Source organism: Oncorhynchus mykiss, chromosome 9 (genome assembly GCF_013265735.2).
Source record: "Oncorhynchus mykiss isolate Arlee chromosome 9, USDA_OmykA_1.1, whole genome shotgun sequence".
In the NCBI taxonomy this organism is placed as follows: Eukaryota; Metazoa; Chordata; class Actinopteri; order Salmoniformes; family Salmonidae; genus Oncorhynchus; species Oncorhynchus mykiss.
The window spans coordinates 51,836,355-51,857,510 of NC_048573.1; the positions used below are offsets into that span (position 1 = coordinate 51,836,355).

General features: G+C 40.9%; 2 protein-coding genes across 17 annotated transcripts in view; both read right to left on the reverse strand.

Annotated features, from left to right (window-relative positions):
- The window catches only part of kif1b (kinesin family member 1B), a 105,557-nt gene extending 87,499 nt beyond the window's left edge, over positions 1-18,058 (reverse strand). For all 13 annotated transcript variants that reach the window (XM_036988277.1, XM_036988273.1, XM_036988271.1 and 10 more), the window contains exons 1-2: positions 17,729-18,058; positions 16,432-16,595 (exon numbers count right to left, since the gene is read on the reverse strand). In XM_036988277.1, the coding sequence (XP_036844172.1) occupies positions 16,432-16,537 (106 nt within the window). In that variant the 5' untranslated portion in view covers positions 16,538-16,595; positions 17,729-18,058. The remainder of the gene's footprint in view (positions 1-16,431; positions 16,596-17,728) is intronic.
- A 1,296-nt stretch (positions 18,059-19,354) lies between these two features.
- Positions 19,355-21,156, reverse strand: part of ube4b (ubiquitination factor E4B, UFD2 homolog (S. cerevisiae)) — a 48,066-nt gene continuing 46,264 nt past the window's right edge. For 3 of the 4 annotated variants that reach the window (XM_021616118.2, XM_021616119.2, XM_021616120.2), the window contains one exon: positions 20,683-20,976. In XM_021616118.2, the coding sequence (XP_021471793.1) occupies positions 20,909-20,976 (68 nt within the window). In that variant the 3' untranslated portion in view covers positions 20,683-20,908. Of the gene's footprint in view, positions 20,977-21,156 lie in introns of all 4 variants that reach the window. The other variant, XM_021616116.2, reaches the window with a different exon arrangement.

Here is a 21,156-nt window from a genome sequence, read left to right on the forward strand (position 1 = left end):
CCTGTTAAGGCAAGGGCTGATTTCAAGGTTTTACTGCTAACCTACAGTCAGTTTGTTATATCTGGAGTACTTCTCCTGTCTTATCCGGTGCCCTGTGTGAATTTAAATATTCTCCCTCTAATTCTCTTTCTCTCTGAGGACCTGAGCCCTAGGACCATGCCTCAGGACTACATGGCATGATGACTCCTTGCTGTCCCCAGTCCACCTGGCCGTGCTGCTGCTCCAGTTTCAACTGTTCTGCCTGCGGCTATGGAACCGGACGTGCTACCTAGCCTCAACTCGAACCAGGATCTCTAGTGGCACAGCTAGCACTGCGATGCTGTGCCTTAGACCACTGCGCCACTCGGGAGGCCCAGCACCTTTTTCTAAGAGTGTACTGTATGTCCATTCGTTACAAGAAAGCTTCACTTTGAATATGAGTGTGTCCAGGTTCTCCTTCACTGCAACCCTCTAAAACTATGATGCAAATTCCTATCCAATTCTGTTTTGGACCAGCGCATCCCTTAGCCATGCACTTCTTATTATAGGTCACATTACACATGCCTACAAGGGTAGGGACATCAGTCCACTTTCCTCATTCCGTTCCTAACTCAAACTAAACTGCATCTTCAATTCAAATTGGGAGGAATTTGGGCTGTGAGGTAATCTTCAGAGCTCGCCCATCATCTGATTATGGACTTTGGCCTCTCTCTCTCCAGTCATATTAATAAAGCTAATGGAACGTGGATTTGCTTTATCGGGTGGCTGACAGCCAATAAGAACGCTTCCATCTAGGAGCGGTGTCCAATCAACATCAGTCTTTCACCACCGAAGCGGCGAGGGGCGGGAGACGTGCCGGTCGCAGACAAAAACAAATCAACAGCCTCTAGGGGTCGAGTCGGCGAGGACAAAGTGAATATATTTTTGCGCCGCTCTCGTTCTTCGACTCGTTCTTTTCCTCTTCAGTGCAACGGTGTGTGTGCCTCTCGCATTTCAAATCCTGCAGTGTTAACACAAATCCCATCATTTCTGTCTGGGCGCCTGTGTGATGCTGCATCACGCTCTCCTGCACGTGATTGGTGCTCTGTGCTCATGCACGACTTTCACGGTCTCTGCTGCTGCTACTATGGCTGGATAACCCTTCCCCCACTACCACTAGCTCCTTTCCTCACATCCATCATCTTCTGCAAGAAGGAACACAGCTCTCTATCTCTCACACACACACACTTGACTCAATTACAGGAGGGAACTGATACCAAGCTAAAAACACAGTGAGTTGCACACAACCTTGATATTGGAAAATATAATTTTCTAAAAAGGTGAGAAATATGCAAGCCTCAGTAAAACAAATGTTGGGGTGTAAGCTATGCAAATAAGATACAATATTTCGTGGCCTGGCTGGTCTAGCTGTAATGCCGCAGCCTCAGGCACACGTATCGGCATCCATACTCGCATGCAGTCAGAGATGGCCCTAAGGGGCAATCCATTTAGGTTAGGGCTGGCTCTGGCTACATGTGTGTACGCAGATACACGAGCCACTGTGGCCCCGCATGTTGAATTCAGACTTTTTTTGTGGCACTCACCCCCATCAAAAGTTGCCTGTCCCTAGGTGGTACTTGTATCATATTTTAGCTAGCACTCTAGCCTCCTAGTTATTTTCGACAGTCCTCCAAACCGGGTTTCTTCATCACTACAAGTTAAAGATTTTGTAGTGTGGATACCTTTAGGTGCTTACACCAATCCAATCCTCTTGGATCTCCACAAGTGCATAGTGCGTTGGGGAGAGGGGTTAATTTGGGATTAGGCACTAGCCTGCAGATTCAAACTCATATCCGTCAAAACCAAACATGATGTGTGGTTGGGGGAAAAACACCACAATTTATAAGTTGCAATACCACAACAAGTCAAGCCAGGTCAGCTAGAAAGCTAAAACAGCAATGTACTGAGAACAGTTGTTTATCATCTCAACCTTTCTGACCTCTGCCTGGGGAGCAAGTGTTCAAGCAGTTATTTATGGTAAGCATGCTGCCATGCTCTTCTCACTTGCACTTTTACTTTCCAAACTCAAGGTCGACCGATTAATCAGGGCCATTTTTTCAAGTTTTCATATTCGGAATTTTTGGGCGGCGATTTTGCCGATTCTTTATTTTTTTTACACCTTTATTTAACTAGGCAAGTCAGTTAAGAACACATTCTTATTTTCAATGACGGCCTAGGAACGGTGGGTTAACTTCCTCGTTCAGGGGCAGAACGACAGATTTTTACCTTGTCAGCTCATGGATTCAACCTTGCAACCTTACGGTTAACTAGTCCAACGCTCTAACCACCTGCCTCTCATTGCACTCCACGAGGAGCCTGACTGTTACACGAATGCAGTAGAAGCCAAGGTAAGCTGCTAGCTAGCATTAAACTTCTCATAAAAAACAATCAATCAATCATAATCACTAGTTAACTACACATGGTTGATGATATTACTAGTTTAACTAGCGTGTCCTGCGTTGCATATAATCAATGCAACGCTGGGGGATGATTTAACCAAAGCACATGTGCAACGATTGTGCTTTTTTTCGCAAGACTGTACCTAACCATAAACACCAAAGCCTTTCTTAAAATCAATACACAGAAGTATATATTTTTAAACCTGCATATTTAGCTAAAAGAAATCCAGGTTAACAAGCAATATTAAACAGGTGAAATTGTCACTTCTCTTGCATTCATTGTACGCAGAGTCACAGTATATGCAACAGTTTGGAAACCTGGCTCATTGCGAACTAATTTGCCAGAATTTAACATAATTATGACATAACATTGAAGGTTGTACAATGTAACAAGAATATTTAGACTTAGGGATGCCACCCGTTAGATAAAATACGGAACGGTTCCGTATTTCACCGAAATAAACGTTTTGTTTTCGAAATGATAGTTTCCGGAGTCGACCATATTAATGACCAAAGGCTCGTATTTCTGTGTGTTATTATGTTATAATTAAGTCTGATTTGATATAGCAGCCTGACTGAGCGATGGTAGGCAGCAGTTCGTAAGCATTCATTCAAACAGCACTTTCGTGTGTTTTGCTAGCAGCTCTTCGCAAGCACAGCGCTGTTTATGACTTCAAGCCTATCAGCCTAATGGCTGGTGTAACCGATGTGAAATGGCTAGCTAGTTAGCGGGTTGCGCGCTAATAGTGTTTCAAACGTCACTCTCTCTGAGAGTTGGAGTAGTTATTCCCCTTGCACTGCAAGGGCCACGGCTTTGTGGAGCGATGGGTAACGCTGCTTCGAGGGTGGCTGTTGTCGATGTGTTCCTGCTTCGAGCCCAGATAGGGGCGAAGCTATACTGTTACACTGGCAATACTAAAGTGCCTATAAGAAAATCCAATAGTCAAATGTATATGAAATACAAATGTATAGAGAGAAATAGTCCTATAAAATGCTATATTAACTACAACCTAAAACCTCTTACCTGGAAATATTGAAGACTCATGTTAAAAGGAACCACCAGCTTTCATATGTTCTCATGTTCTGAGCAAGGAACTTAAAGGTTAGCTTTTTTACATGGCACATATTGCACTTTTACTTCAACACTTTGTTTTTGCATTATTTAAACCAAATTGAACAGGTTTCATTATTTATTTGAGGCTAAATTGATTTTTATTGATGTATTATATTAAGTTAAAATAAGTGTTCATTCAGTATTGTTGTAATTGTCATTATTACAAATAAAAATATTTAAAGTTTTTTTTAAATATATAAAATATATATAAAAAATAATAAAGTCAATTTAAAAAATAAAATATAAATATTTTTTATTTATTTTTAAATTGGCTGATTAATCGGTATCTGGTTTTTTTGGTCCTCAAATAATCGGTATCGGCGTTGAAAAATCACAATCGGTCGACCTCTATTCTAAACAGTTGTTAATGAAGCAGCATTCAGTGCTAACAGCAAAGTAGAAAATATTATATTTCAAGGTTCATTTCTTGGCAATGCTTCTTAGATATATCCTGATGATCAGAAATAAAAACACTGATATTTAATGCCTGAATGAGAGCCAGGAAGTGTGTGTGTGCGCGCGTTACAGTATCTCAGATCAACAAAGGGTTAACAGAGACTGTGTAATGGCTTCCTACAGCCATCACAAGATGTGTTATTGATCCAGACAGGCAGGTATGGTTGCTTAGCAGACGTGATGCATTCCTTCTGCTCACTCAACGTCTGCGAGGAAGGATTTCCCAGAAACTGGAGCAGCAATGGTTAAAAGGCAGGGAGAAAAACATCAAGGCTGACATCACAGACAAAAAAAAATTATAAAAAAGATTTACACCAAAACACACTCTGGAACTCACTTCAGAACTAAAATAGCACAGAAATCCTGTCATTATCATCAAAATAATATAGTAAACGTGTAAACCTTAAAGAGATGTGATTCTATCAACAGTGATACTAGCCTTTTTTGTTGTTGTTGCATGTCAGCAGTCAAGAGCAAAAACTGATGATGGAATGATGAAGTGTTTTGAGTGACCTATCCCTGTGCATGATGCGCTGCTGGACCATGCTCAAGACTTAGCACAGTATGAACCAAGAACACACACCATCTGTGTGAACTAACGCTTCTCAAATATGTACTCCGTTAGTACATATTTTGAAGCATGCATCGATGCACGCTTCAACGGGAATTATGCAAAGGAATATGACGCAACCACGTAAAAAATGACACAAAATGTCCATCAATGGCAGACATTGTTTGAGCTGTCTGATAAAATACACAGACATCAGATTGAAATGTTTCCTATTCACATCTCATATGTTGCTTGACTAAAATATTTTATCTTGAAACATTAACTTAATACACAGTGTTAATTTTGGCATGTTAACCTGCCGACATACCGTAGATCACAAGCCCATAATAAGTCAATAGGGCTAACTACTGTTCGCTAGCCAGATATGCAAGGTAGATGTCTTTGGCTAACATTTGTTTTAGCTGGATAGCTAGATTATTACAATTCACATATCTAGCTGATAATTATGAAGTAAAAGGTTTGATTTGTGTATATCTTCGTCTATTATTGCCATTGTCCTGGCTGGAAGAAGGTTCAGTGAACGGGGAGGTGCAGCGTGAGGCAATACAGTAGGGTGCTTTTCAAATGTAATGTTTTATTATGTTCTCCACATTCTGGTGCTCACAAGAACACACTCAAGAGAGGGTCCTCTCAGAATACATTCGGAGTATGAGAGAGTGTGGAGCTCGGTAGCAGGCATATTGAGAAACACTCACAGTCTGTCTGCTTCTCATTAGCAGGTCATGTGTGTGCGCGCGTGTCTATTTATCCACCTCTCTCAAATGTGTGTCTGGCTATGTCCCATCCCAGGCCCATTCTTAACAATGACAGTGTGGTATGTAACCTAACATATCAGGGGTAAAAGAAACAGCTGAGCGGCCTTTCTTTCATGTCTGGTCTTGACGGGGGGAAAAAAAAGAAAAACTGGCGGGGGAGGTTGTCTGAACTGTTCAACCAATCCAGCAAATGTGGAGGGGTTAAGATTGAGTGTTCCATTGTTACCATCCAAAAGCAGAAGTCTCATTAAATGCCCTCTTTCCATTTCCCCTGAAAACCGGATGCATCCGGTGGTCACAACCCCGCTGAGGGTGCATGAGAAGAGGTGAAGCAAGGAATGTCACACCCCGAGTGGGTGAGTGTGCACCTGCGAGGAGGGAGATTACTTTGCTGCCAAACCTGGCGACCTCAGGCGAGCTGGAGGATTACACGTCCTAATCAGGTCAATCGTCCTCGTCTGCAGAAGGCTCAATAGCACTATGACCTTCCCTTGGCCAATCTTGCCCGGGCTTAATTTTGACACCTCCTCGTCCCTTTGTGTTGTATCAACCACCCTTAGTTTTCCCCATTCATACATGTGGAGTGGGTTTTGATTGATGTTGAAGTAAGCGAATAGCTATCACACTGAGTGTCAATGGTGGACGATGTAGCCCAGTCAATGCCTGAAGGGTTTTCTGGAAGGTCAAATTGAACATACACTTAGCTGACCATGGGAAGGGAAAGGGTGGTGGAACCAATGCTGTGACCTTCCACCGTAGATGGTATCTATGATGTTTACACCATAAAAATAGAATGACTAGAAAGGACAAAGCCGCTCAAAGCACAGCACTGACAGTACACTCAATATGGCCGCCCGTCCGGTACACGGATCAAAGAACCTTGACTAGAATGGGAATGCCCTTCTAGACATTCTACTTCTAAGGTTTAAACTGAGAATAATCTCTGATTCAGCGGTACTCATACTTTTTCAACAGGCACCCCAAATTTTTCAGCAGAATTTCTAGCACTCACCCCTGCCAAAATCAAATGAAAATATTAAAATAGGGACATTGGATTTTTACATCAAGAAATGACCTTCAATTAATTTCTCTTATCAAAGTTGAGAAACAATAAATACATTAACTCAACTTTGATACTGTGGTATTCAAACCCAACTATGAATACCACTGCAGTAGTTATCTCTCCTCGTCACCATGTAGAAGTATGAATGGATGTCTAATATCCAACAATGGTTTTCAATGAGAACCCATGATGGCTCAGGTGCTCGTGCCCATAAATCACACGCCCTCATCAGGTCAATTGCCTCCATGCATTCGGGAAGTATTTCAGACCCCTAGACTTCTTCCACATTTTGTTACGATACAGCCTTATTCTAAAGATTTAAATAGTTATTTTTCCCCCGTCATCAAATCTACACACACACCCCATAATGTATATTACTCACAACAGACCTGGAATGTGTCACCCGGCTATTCTATTTTGAAAGCAGATTAGGAGGGTACTTTGAAGAAAATATGCATTGTATCATTTTATTCTACCATTTAACAAGTGGCAGTTCAGGCATGCTTACTAATTTATACATTAGGTACACTACCAGTCAAAAGTTTTAGAACACCTACTCATTCAAGTTTTTTTTGTAGAATAAAAACATCAAACTATTAAATAACACATATGGAATCATGTAGTAACCAAAGAAAGAGTTAAAACAAAATATATTTTATATTTGAGATTCTTCAAAGTAGCCACCCTTTGCCTTGACGACAGCTTTGCACACTCTTGGCATTCTCTTGTGTACTTTCTACGCAAGATCATAATTTTGCATAGACAACTGACATTCTTGCGTTGCGTATTGTGTGGTGCAGTGGTTCCCAAACTTTTTATAGTCCCATACACCTTCAAACATTCAACCTCCAGCTACGTACCCTCTTCAGCACCAGGTTCAGCGCACTCTCAAATGTTGTTTTTTGCCATCACTGTAAGCCTGCCACACACACTATAGCATATATTTACTAAACATATGTGTGAGTTTGTCACAACCCGGCTCATGGGAAGTGACAAAGAGCTCTTTCAGGACCAAGGCACAAATAATAATCAATAATCTTACATATAAAAGCTTATTTGTTCATTAAAAATTGTGAATAACTCACCACAAGTTAAGGAGAAGGGTGTGCTTGAAAGGATGCACATGACTCTGCAATGTTGGGTGGTATTGGAGAGTCTCAGTCTTAAATCATTTCCCACACACAGTCTGTGCCTGCATTTCATTTTCATGCTAGTGAGGGCCGAGAATCCACTCTCACATAGGTATGTGGTTGCAAAGGGCATCAGTGTCTTAACAGCGCGTTTTGCCAAGGCAGGATACTCTGAGCGCAGCCCTATCCAGAAATCCGGCAGGGGCTTCTGATTAAATTACATTTTCACAGAACCGCTTGTTGCCTTTTCGATGAGGCTCTCTTGTTCAGATATCGGTAAGTGGACTGGAGGCAGGCATGAAAGAGATAACAAATACAGTTGTTTGTGTCGTCTGTTTCTGGAAAGTACCTGTATAATTGTGCACCCATCTCACTCAGGTGCTTCGCTATATCACATTTGACATTGTTCGTAAGCTTGAGTTAATTTGCACCAAAAAAATAATACAATGATGGAACGACCTGTGTGTTGTCCTTGTTAACGCAGACAGAAAAGAGCTCCAGCTTCTTAATCATAGCCTTAATGTTGTTGCGTACATTGAATATAGTTGCGGAGAGTCCCTGTAATCCTAGATTCAGATCATTCAGGTGAGATAAAACATCACCCAGACCAGACCGCCAGTCGTGTGAGAAACTCGTCATCATGCAAGCGGTCAGACAAGTGAAAATTATGGTCAGTAAAGAGAACTTTAGGCTCGTCTCTCAATTAAAAAAATAATAATAATTCTCAATACGTTGCCCCTTGATAACCAGCACACCTCTGTATGTTGTAAAAGCGTTACATGGTCGCTGCCCATATCATTGCATAGTGCAGAAAATACACGAGAGTTCAGGGGCCTTGCTTTAACAAAGTTAACCACCTTCACTGTGGCGTCCAAAACGTATTTCAAGCTGTCAGGCATTCCCTTGGCAGCAAGAGCCTCTCGGTGGATGCTGCAGTATACCCAAGTGGCGCCGGGAGCAACTGCTTGCACACGCGTTACCATTCCACTATGTCTCCCTGTCGTGGTATCTGTACTGATGGCGCAAATGCTAACACATCTTGACCACCAAAGTCCATTTGATGTCACAAAGCTGTCCAGACACTTTAAACATATCCTCATCTGCAAACCAGGACAACAGGAGAGAGGATATCTTCCTTAATTGACCCCCCATAAACTTAACGGACATATACCAGGAGCTGTGCCAGGCCCACCACGTCTGTTGACTCATCCAGCTGTAACGTATATAATTCACCGGCTTGTATGCGAAGCAGTAATTTTTCAAAACATCTCCTGCCATGTCACTGACAGTGTTTGATGAAGGTGTTGCCTGTATAATTTTTGGGGGCCTTTTCCCCCAGCATTGTCCCAGCCATATCCACGGCAGCAGGAAGAATGAAGTTCTCCACAATAGTATGGGGCTTGCCTGTCCTAGCCACTCGGTAGCTCACCATATAAGACGCTTCTAGTCTCTTATTAATGATCTGATGATCTGTTGCTTTTATACATGTCTTACTACTTGAAAGTTGTCTTTATTCTCGCCAAAAAAAAAAAAACAAAAAAAAAAAAAAAAACTGGCAATTATTTTTAATTGCCATGTTTTGGTTTCTAAATGTCTGCACAAGAGTGAAGGTTTCATTGAGTTGTGAGAGTACATTTGCACATATAACACACTGCGGCTGAGGAAAAGCACTACACACAATATAAGTGAACCTCAAATCAATGTCGTCCTCATATTTGCGCCTCTTCGATGGTCCAACATCCCTGTCTGTTGTTGGGTGCTTTCCCGGGTAAGGGGGGGGGGGGGGGGGGGGGGTAGCTTTTGGGCTGCATCAGATTTACAACTGTCAGTGGCCATGTTTGCTGGGCTAACAACAAATGTAGAATTACTGATGCTAGCATTGGAGGCAGAACAACTTGTGCTAACAGGTGCAGGTGTAGTACTGCTGGTAGGAGCAGTACTACCAGTAGAGCTTGTCTCTCTATGGACACAGGCCTTACTTTTTTAACCATTTTCGAGCAAACGGAATGAGCAGCAACTATGTTTGGCTACATACGGAACGTTAGTGGAATTCCCATGAGAGAGTAACAGTTAATGTGATTGGATGTTAATTATTTGAGTAGGCTACCTGTATTTGACATTGTGTTATTTTGCTGAACACTAGATGGTTTCATTTTATTTTTGGCAGTGAAACAAGGCTGCTCAGGCGAGAAAAAAAACCTCACCCAAATGTTTCGCCCCGTTACAAAATATAAACGGACTGTTTGAAAAAGTGATTTAAGTTTTTTTTTAATGCGAATCACATTTTTATTTGGCATACCCCCGAAAGCATTGCGCGTACCTCAGTTTGGGAATACCTGGTGTAGTATATACATTTGGCTTTACTCAGACAACATACCTGGAACGAGTCAGCTGGCCAATGCTATTTTGAAAGTAAATAGGGAGTGTATTTTGAGGGAACATACTAGTACTTTGACAATATTCTTGCATTCTGCAGTGGAAGAGCATGCACACTAACAGGTACAGAGAACGGTGAGCGGAAACCTGAAGAGTGCATATACAGTCCATTCGGAAAGTATTCAGACCTTGACTTCTTCAACATTTTGTTATGCTACAGCCTTATTCTAAAATTGTATTAAATTATTTCCCCCCCTCAAGCTACACACACACACACTACCCCATAATGACAAAGCAAAAACAGATTTAGATTTTTTTTTGCAAATGTATTGACATAAGTATTCGGACCCTTTACTCAGTACTTTGTTGAAGCACTTTTGGCAGGGATTACAGCATTGAGTCTTCTTGAGAATGAGGCTACAAGCTTGGCACACCTGTATTTGGGGAGTTTCTCCCATTCTTCTCTGCAGATCCTCTTGAACTTGGTCAGGACGGATGGGGAGCGTCGCTGCACAGCTATGTTCAGTTCTTTCCAGGGATGCTCGATCGGGTTCTGGCTGGGCCACTCAAAGACATTCAGAGACTTGTCCCGAAGCCACTTCTGCGTTGTCTTGGCAGTGTGCTTAGGGTCGTTCTCCTGTTTGAAGGTGAACCTTCACCCCAGTCTGAGGTCCTGAGTGCTATGGAACAGATTTATCAAGGATCTCTGTACTTTGCTCAGTTCAGCTTTTCCTCGATCCTGACGAGTCTCCCAGTTCCTGCCGCTGAAAAACATCCCCACAGCATGATGCTGCCACTACCATAAAACATTGTTTTTTTTTAAAAAGTCAGTTAAGAACAAATTCTTATTTACAATGACAGCCTTTCCCGACCAAACCCGAACGACACTGGGCCAATTGTGTGCTGCTCTTCCAATCTCGGCTGGTTGTGATACAGCCTAGAATCGAACCAGGGTCTGTAGTGACGCCTCTAGCACTGAGATGCAGTGCCTTAGACCGCTGTGCCACTCGGAAGCCCAAATGACATGACGCTTGGCATTCAGGTCAGAGTTCAATCTTGTTTCTCATGGTCTGAGAGTCTTTAGGTACCTTTTGGCAAACTCCAAGCGGGCTGTCATGTGCCTTTTACTGAAGAGTGGCTTTCTTCTGGCCACTCTACCATAAAGGGCAGATTGGTGGTGTGCTGCAAAGATGGGAGGACCTTCCAGAAGGACAACCATCTCCACAAAGGAACTCTAGAGCTCTGAGTAACCATAAGGTTCTTGCTCACCTTCCTGACCAAGGCCCTTCTCCCACGATTGCTCAGTTTGGCCAGGTGGCCAGCTCTAGGAAGAGTCTTGGTGGTTCAGAACTTCTTCCATTTAAGAATGATGGAGGCAACGGTGTTCTTGGGGACCTTCAATGCTGAAATGTTTAGGTATCCTTCCCCAAATCTGTGCCTAGACTCAATCCAGTCTCGGAGCGCTACGGACAATTCCGTCGACCTCATGGCTTTGTTTTTGCTCTGACATGCACTGTCAATTGTGGGACCTTACATAGACAGGTGTGTGCCTTTCCAAAGGATGTTGAATCAATTGAATTTACCACCGGTGGACTCCAATCAAGTTGAAGAAACATCAAGGATGATCACTGGAAACAGGATACACCTGAACTCAATTTCGAGTCTCATAGCAAAGGATCTGAATACTTATGTAAATAAGGTATGTTTTTTATTTTTTATAAAGTTGCCAACATTTATAAAAACCTGTTTTCGCTCATTGAAAGCAAGTCTAAGAAGTGGTAGATCTGTTCCGTGTGCACCACTTCTATGCTTCCCGTTCTTAAAATTTTGTTTTTGCATATTTTACTTTCTGTTTTGTACACCAGCTTCAAAACAGCTGAAAATATATTTAACAGCGGTTTAGATCGAACAACGATTCTCTACACAATATTTTTTTTGTTTTGTCACAAAAAATGAAATTACGTTAACTTCTAGAATTTTTGCAACCAAGAAATGGTGGAGCGATTTCTGCATAGTGCATCTTGATAGGGATATTGCTAGCATGCTCATAGATAGACTTCCAGTCATTGCGCTGTGGGTAATGCTAGTTATTAATGGCTCGCAAAACTACCCCTAACTTCCTTCATATATGACAAAGACATACAAACAATATTCACGGTTCATCTGATTCTGGGGAAGTAGATAAAGGGCATCATTGCCAAAATCCCAAAGTATCCCTTTAAGCACTGAAGACATGTGAATCTGGTTATGCACATTTAATAGGTTAGCATTAGCCTAGCCCGCACTGTTAGCCTAGCAATAGCATATCAGAGGACCTTCTTTGCTTCAGCAATCAACCATGTTATACAGTACATTTGTAATCTAAGACTGTTAGCCTTGCGATAGTGTAGCAGTGAACCTTCTTTGACACAGCAGCAAACCACCACGCTACATATATGAGTGATGGGGGAGGGGGAATAGAACACATGGCTTACATAACAAGACACATGGACCATTGTGAGCAGCACATCTGGCTCATCATTAAGGGTAGGCTTTAAACTCATGCGATCTGTCCACAGTGTTCCAAAGCTAGCTAGCGCCACAACCCATTTTGTGACATTTCCAGCTAATTACTTTGGCAATGGTATGTCTGAGCACAGGTCTCCACTGAAAGAGACCTTGCTTAGTATCACCCCACTCGCAGTGGCCTTGAATTCATCCCCTGCACATTGTATAATCACAGAGGAAAGTAAAGAGGGAGAGTGATGGCACATGCCCTTGACACAGACACAAATGAACACACACCTTGAGGGAAGGTGGCAGCAGAATGACAACAATAAGGGGAGCATCACAGCCCAGTAAAAAACACAGCTGCTTTCTCTCAGCAAGCTGACCAGGCTTATCCGTAGACAGACACCCTACTGTAAATCAGGCCTCTCTCCATCCCATTTAAATTACAACTATATCTAAAGGGTAGCAGAAATACAACACAACCGAAGGACATTGAGATATATATAGATATATATATACACACACGAAAACAGAGCCTGGATTCATAAAGGTCTCAGAGTAGGAATGATAATCTAGAATCAGATTTTTCCTTTTAGATAACAGTGAATGGACAGGGGTGATCGATCGGGGCACGTATTTAGTGTCTCGGTGTAGGTGTGCTGATCTAGGATCAGGTCCTCCATGTCCATGTTCTTATTCATTATGATGTAAAAGGCAAAACTGATCCTAGATCAGCACTGCCTCCTACTCTGAAACACTTTGTGAATACGGCCCAGATGTTTTCAAGTGGGACTTCTGTAAAATAACATAATTTGATGGTGCATTGCAGGAAAGAGGTTAATCTTAGCTAAACCATGTCATCCATATACACATGTTGCGGTCTTCAAAACCTGTGCTTCACGTACAACCTCGTAAACAGAAGGAAGGCTTTGTTCAATTGTTCAGTTCTATTCCTTCAGCGCCACAGAGATCATCAAAGAATGCCTTCAATTATGAGAGAAATACCTTCCCAAAACATCAAAGTGTACAGTGGTAGAACATTCCTCTGTGTAATGGCTTTCGAGATTTTTGGGAAGGGGCGCATTATATTAGGTAGTGATAGAAGCACCATTATATAGCCCCAACTCAGTGTTTCCCCTATAACAATTGTATAAATAAAATTACAGCATCTTAGGTACATCTTTGTAAGTATTAAAAGGGTTAAATCTCACAGACAGTTGATGGATAGGGCTTAAGCAGAAATGTTCAGTATATTAATGAAGACTGAAGAGAACCTATATTCAATGCTTTTTGTCAGAGCTCTTCACACAGCAAAAAAAGCAGTTCTACTAATCTAACATATGGAAATGTTTTAAGATCATCATACTAAGGATCATTTACCTATTTGATTTTGAATTTTAGGATCCCTTTAGGCATAAATATTTGATATAAAATTACATTTGGCCTTAATGCTATTAGCACAAAGAAACATATTGAATAACAGATTCATACATGGAAAAACAGTCAAAGAAATCTATCAAAAGGAAGTTTGTTCGGTGTCGGTCCTATATCTGAGAGATAAGAAAGATCAGGAAATTACATATTTTTTAATTTACCCATAATTAACCAATTTGTTTTGGCACTAAACTACTTCCACATATACTTTCCTTTTTTTTTTTCCTTTTTTTTTTTTTTTTAATTAGAGCAAAACAACCGACATATATGCATTTGTGAGAGTCTCACCTTTCCATAGAGGAGTCATATTAGTGTGTAGCCCAAACTGTTCGGACGCTACAGACGTTTGTGAGAAGAACGGTTTTCGGGATGTCTCACGGTCTGACAAGCACCGCTGTAGTTCGGCCACCTTCCACCGCAGATGTGGAAGGTTGCCATTGGCAGATTGAGACACCCCCCAAAAAAAGATCTCTCTAGCTTAAAACAGACAGATTTTGATGGGGATTTTTCCCCCAACGCTAATTAGATTTCCGTGGGGGGGCGGACATTGACTCTAGGGTGTTAACGCAATTTTTCAACTGAATCCATATCCCAATTTTTAGGCGGCGGTAGGGAGACTCACCTATACAATGTTAGGGAAACACTGAAGTGACCTGCATAAAGGGCATGTTCTCTCATTGGCTGACAGTCTGGACTATTAATGCATGCGGGCCTGCCTGCCATGGGCAAGACAGCATTCTCATTATACCATCTGCAATGGAGTACTGCTCTGCAATCTGTGCATGTGTTAGGAAGAGAAGCAAGACTGCTGCAGCCTCCCTCTCCCCCTCTGCTACTCACCCCCCACAAAAAAAACATAGCACAGCTCAACTCTGCTACACACCACAAGTCACCCAGGGCACCTCAAAGTGTCATTGGCCTAATGAAAAAACATCAGGATGTGAAGTAAAAGATTCAGGATTCTGCTAAAAGCTTTCCTTTGGATAGGTTTGGTCCTTAGGAAGTGCAGGCAAGTGTGGCATTGATGGATGCAATCAACGACCAGCTGGTGTGATTGAAACAACACAAATGACTAAAGGCGACAACTGAACTTCAAGGCAAATCAAAACCAGTTCATGGAACAGGTTGATAAAAGGGTTGTGTTACAGGCTCTGAGTACCAGGTCAATATTATAACAAGGTGTATAACTATCTGACATGAATGAGATGGTGTTTGTCTCATGAGGGTTTTAATGTGCCATTCAAAGACAGGTTTTGGAATAACTATAGTTCACTCAAAGTACATTTTAGTATTTTGTTCATTAATCCATTGTTAATACAATAACATTTTATTTTGCATTTCCAGTCAAGTTTTCAAGACCGAGCACTTTCAGTACACAGGAAAAAAATGTGGATGCGTTTGAGTGAACTATCCCTTTAAAAAAAAAAATGGTGACCCATAGTCACAAGTGGACATGGTGAATCACTGGCTAAAAACATCCAAAAGGATTTGTTACATTGGATAAATCCAAAATGACTAAATTACTAAGGAGGAAAAAACATGACAGCGACATCTCCTTTTCCAAATAGCACATCTCTATATTCAACATTATAGCGTTATCCTTATTTTCTCTGTGCTAACAGAAATGTGATATTGCTGTGCTGTCACTTGGACCTTAGCTTTGGGCAGCACATTAAATATGTCTGTACAACATCCATCTGAATCATTGATTCCCATTATATGCTATTGGATGGGGACAAATTCCATCTGCTGATACAGCAACTGAATAGCAATTAAGGCCATTTTGTTTGTTTCAACCTCAACATCTTGTAGAGAGCGCTTTTCTAAATGACAGGAATGCTTATGGTTGAGCTGGTAGCAGCACAGAGGTCCAACTACTCATTGAAAACAGTTTTGCTTTATATCATAACTGTTGGTTTTTCCATATACTGGAACATCCACTTTGATGTTTCATAGTTTGTCTGTTTTCTACATATGAACTGTCCACCTAATATTAAAGGGCATGTTCTCAAAACAGTTCTACTGTCTGCCCTCGAAGGTGCACCAAAAGGCTGCGTGGAGTAGAACTTGTGTTTTCTGGAGTATTCCACGTCAACTCGGGGATGACATAACCACACACTCCAGACCAGTGATAAGCACTGCTACCAATATCAAATAGTCCCAACTGTGGGACAATGCATTGATGAATAGAAAGGGGGAAGAAAGCCCAAAGAGCAGGCTCTGACTGCATCCCAAATGGCACTCTATTCCCTACATAGGAATCTGGTCAAAAGTAGTGCACTATGGTTCCTGGTCAAAAGTAGTGCACTATATAGGGAATAAGGTTCCATTAGGGACACAAACTGTGTCAGAATGGACCAACTCAGCATTTCTCACACAGACTCCTCAGGCATGCATCTCTTTACAAAGAGGAATTCACACAGAACAGCTTTCCTTCCCTTTTCAGGCTGTTTCTTTTCAACACTGATGCATTTACTTTGTTCATTCTACTGTTTTCAACCAAGACCCCTAAGGTACAGAGCTGGCTTGGGCATGTGGAAACCAATGTGTCATGAAGCTAGATTTGTATCTGTCAAGTGGTCCAAAATATCATGAGGATATCATATGTGTGTATGTGTTACTTACTGGTAGAATTGCCTTGCATCTGAATGATGCATTTTGACTCCTTGCTTGTCTCTCTCGAGTTAAAGGGACGAACTCGGACAGCGACTTTCACAGACGCCCCAGACATGGCAGCAGTTTAGGACTTTCACCCAGTACCCAGTAGTATGATTCCAAAAATTAATCTCCTGAAGAAAGAAAAACTATTACTTTACTTTTGAATTACATACAAATTCAATGCATGTTGTCATAAGTAATAAAGGGATGACTTGTTAGATTCGATACTAGGGGTAAAATAGGTGATAGGGCCACAATGTTGACAAGCTGTTAAATAGCATCACATTTAAATATAATACAAAGCAATTGGAGAAACGACAACAGAAGGTCTCAAGTGGATGTCAGTTATCTCAGTTTGTAGGCCAAATGCTCAGACTAGTTTAGAGGAGCCTACAATATGGCCGACTCATCGCATAGAGGCTACATTATACCGATATGCTACATAAATAAATGTCTGAATAAAAACAGTAGACTGCCTATTAGGTATAGCTATTAGTCTACATACTGACAATTTCATTAGGATTGTTAGTTTGTACAATTTCTAGAAAAGGGCCCAGCATCGACTATAAGAAATCTGATGTTTTCACCATGTCCTTGCAGTCAGCCATTTACTAGCCGAGGCATACGCCCATGCAATTCTATCTACCATATTTGGTATATGCAAACGCACAGAGACCTGGCTACACATTGAAAAATGTTTAGAAAAAATATTTTCTAAATTTGAAAAGGGCTAGTGGAAAACATTAGAAATTGTTGCAAAGCATTTGGCAACACTTACCAAATGTTTGTAAGATTAAGGGAAACAATGTAGGCCCATTACTAAAACCAGCAGATATCGTACTGACGAAATCAAACCTGGGTTTCTTCCTTAGGTTCCTGCCTTTCTAGGGAGTTTTTCCTAGCCACGGTGCTTCTACATCTGCATTGCTTTCTATTTGTGGTTTTAGGACGGGTTTCTGTAAAAGCACTGTGACATCTGCGGATATAAAAATGGCGTTATAAAGACATTTGATTTGAATGGCCTTATGTCGCCGTTCGCGATAATGACTTCACGCGCAGGATATTCGTTTTGGGATCATTTGCAACAATATCATCGTGCATAGGTAGTCTATTTGATATCAAATCAGAACAAAGTATTTTAAACGTTTGCGATCAGAATACAACAGATTACTAAATTAATCTTAAGGAAAAGCAACAACAAAAAGTCGCTCACTCTACAATAAAAACGGAATGGAATTAAACAGGTAATGTTTAGGCAACTTACTTTTGAAGATCGAAACGAAGACTAGAACACCATAGAAAAGTAGCGACAACAAATAAGCGTTACAATTAAGTATAATATTGTTCATCAGAGTATGCTCGCAAAAAAATGGTCAAGCCCACTTTTATGAAAAACACCCATTATAGCAGTGTTTAAGTCTCCACCAGACAGGCTTCCACTGCATTCGTTGCTTCCTTGATGAGGTTATTTTCCAGTTCAGATGAAAAGCGGTCGTATATCTGCACACAAGCAAAAAAAAGAACAGATAGAGTACCTTGATTTACTGAAAAGATTACGTCAACTCCCTTTCGACTAGACTGATTGTCAGTTTGATAAGCCAATGAAATCAGACTAATGCATGAGCAATGCGTTGGGGAGCCAATAGAACTCCACGAAATACGATGGGGCCGTTGCATTTGGCCGTGACGCCATACTGCAGGGTTTCTTACCGCTCCCTGTACCGCTGTCACCGCACTACGAAGGTCTAGACAGAGACCAAAGTGTATAGGCGCCCCCTAACAGGAGAAAGTGTAATTACACAGTAATTCATAGAAATCTTCCCTACAGACTTAAGCATCTCATGATTTTTCTAATGATTTCACTATAAATCAATTGCATGCGTCTTTGCCCCATCTGATTCTAACAGTCCACAGACATAGGAACTCCAACAGTGGTAATCTGCTAAATTGTAATTATTTGCCTACCTCATGCCTTTTGCACACAATGTATATACTCTTTTTTTTTTTATAAAAAAAAAAAATGTTCTGTGTTATTGACTTGTTTATTGTTTACTTCATGTGTACCTCTGTGTTGCTGTCTGTTCACACTGCTATGCTTTATCTTGGCCAGGTCGCAGTTGTAAATGAGAACTTGTTCTCAACTAGCCTACCTGGTTAAATAAAGGTGAAGTAAAATTTAAAAAAAAAAAAAAAAAACAGATATGAAGGATTATTGCCCCTGATCAAGAGTGTGATCCTTGAAAAAAATGTCAAAGGTCATGTCACTGAAACAACACTAATAGCTTCAGAAGTATAGTAGTGAGACAGGCAAACCATTTTGTTGCAGCTTTTTAGCCTGGAAAGTAAGGCTCCCCAACACCTTCAATGCCTGAACGACTGACTATTATAACTTCATTAAATAATTGTTTATTGTACAGTTGCATAGCATTTTTGTATAATTGCTGGACAACTCCTGTACCCTGTAATGCTAGTTAATTACCGGTAGTAATAATCAAGGTGTTTACATACCCTGCCTTCCTACTTATATTTGACAACCAGGCGCGTGGGAAGTGTGCGTGAACATTGTTTATAAATGGCTCGATTCCAAACTAATGGTAACTTGCATTCAAAGGAATAAAGCAGTATTTGATGATGGTGCTCAAACTTCTTTGAATGTAGAGGAAGAGTTGAATACCTTTACACCTATTTGCATTGACATGCTTATTTTTTTTTATTTGTTCCAATTGGAAAACAATTACATTACAGTTACGCATAGGAATTCAATAGATCTATATTATCCAAATGTAATATGAAGGTCCATTTCTGTAGATTAATCATTAAACCCATTTTGCTTGATATAATTAAATAACCCATCCCAGTTGAAAAAGTAATTTCAACAATAGCTGTAAACCTGTGTGCATCATCATTTATTTCAATTCAAAGTCCTGGATTCCAAAACAGGTATGTGGGTAAAATAAACAAATTCCTGTACAGTTAAAGGAAAAATCCACTCAAACTATATTGGCATTTTGTTCCATTAGTCAATTGTTGATACAGTCCCAAAATGTTTAGCATATCAGCAGTCAAGTTAAGATATTGGACTATCAAGAAGCAAAGTGTCACTTGCCACGTCATGTTGATGCATTTTGCTGAGTAGAGTTTTCCTTTAAGGGCTCAGACGCACAAATAGCATTTGCTGGCAGAGAGCACTTGGCACCTCAACCTAATTCGCAAACTGATTTTACATATAGAAAAACATTGAGATCAACATTTGGTGAGACGTGTGCGAGCCTTAAGTTATAGTTAGCCACTCCCAATTCACTTCCTACCCCTTCGGTGTTTGCAGATCCATAAAGTAAAAGCAATATACACTACACAGTTAATACCTTTCCAGACCCTTCAGATCTGCAAACTTCGAAGGGTTAGGGCTAAGGAGGAGAGGGACGGAACAAATTGGATCTGAGCATTTAAGTCAGCAACCTGGGTAAAGATTAAGAAACCGTGAGCTTTGAGAGAACTCTTGATGTGGGAGATGTGTTCCTATACCCTGCTGTGGGAGATGTGTTCCTATATCCTGCTGTTTTTCCAATGGTGTTCATGCTACAAAGATGCTTTATATTGTCTTATGACCGTTCTGCTCCATCGTAAGAGGGTTTGCCATGAGGCGCTTGGGAGGTTTTGAACTATAGGCCATGCAAACAAAAATGTATTCACTCGTCTGTCATCAACAGGGAGACAACCAAACTAACCAACCATACATAATTTAAACCAATGCTTCACTTACCACTTTCATCAAATTAAGCCCACAATTAGTTTTTGTTTGTCTACAAGACAATCTAGCACGTTCATTTCAAGCTACATTTTTAAATATGTATTCTCATTTCCCAAGCCTCGTCAGCAAACGGCACAAGATGTGTGCATGTTGTACTGTAAACTGTATGGTTATGATAAACAATATTGTGAATTAGTTCAGCCACTTTCTTTTCAATGTCTTGTTTAAAGTTTTACCACCCAGACAACCAAAATGTATCCCAATCCTAAATGTATCATCCGTCCCTTCATAAAGCTGAAATGTAATAATTCATCTAACAAAGTATACATAAAGTCACAAAACCGAGGGAAAATAAACAATGAATGAAGAAATGCATTCTGCTGCTAAGACCTGTGACAGCTGCTTATCCTTGCAGTGTTACGTATATATGTAGATATATACACAAAGTCATGAGCAAAAACCTTTTAAAAGTCTTAACTTTATTATGTTTCATTTTAGAGCTAAGGGCCTTCAGATGATGACCCGAGAAAATAAGGATAAAGGGAAGAAAAATAAAATCAGGTTTCATTTATTTCTCTTGCGTTTTCCCCCCGTTCTTGATGGTATTTACTTCAGGCATGGTGAATTAATGATGGTAACATCCCTTACTGACGGCGGGGCGGGGGGGGGGGGGGGGTTGAAGTTGGGCTGTCATTAGAGGAAACGTCCCTGGCCTTGCTTCTCTCTCATCCATGCCTGGATCCTCTCCTTCAGTTCAGGGACTGTGAATAAAGACAATGACAGAGCAGAACGTGAGCACAAACCCATGGGGACCCATATAGTTAATAAAGTGTGCTAGTAGGACATGTTGCCTAAAAGAAAGACTTCAATTCCAACTGTCGAGTGCTGGTCCACTTTATTAATTGATTCATGTTTTTAAGCAAGAGAGTTGAGAAGGGACG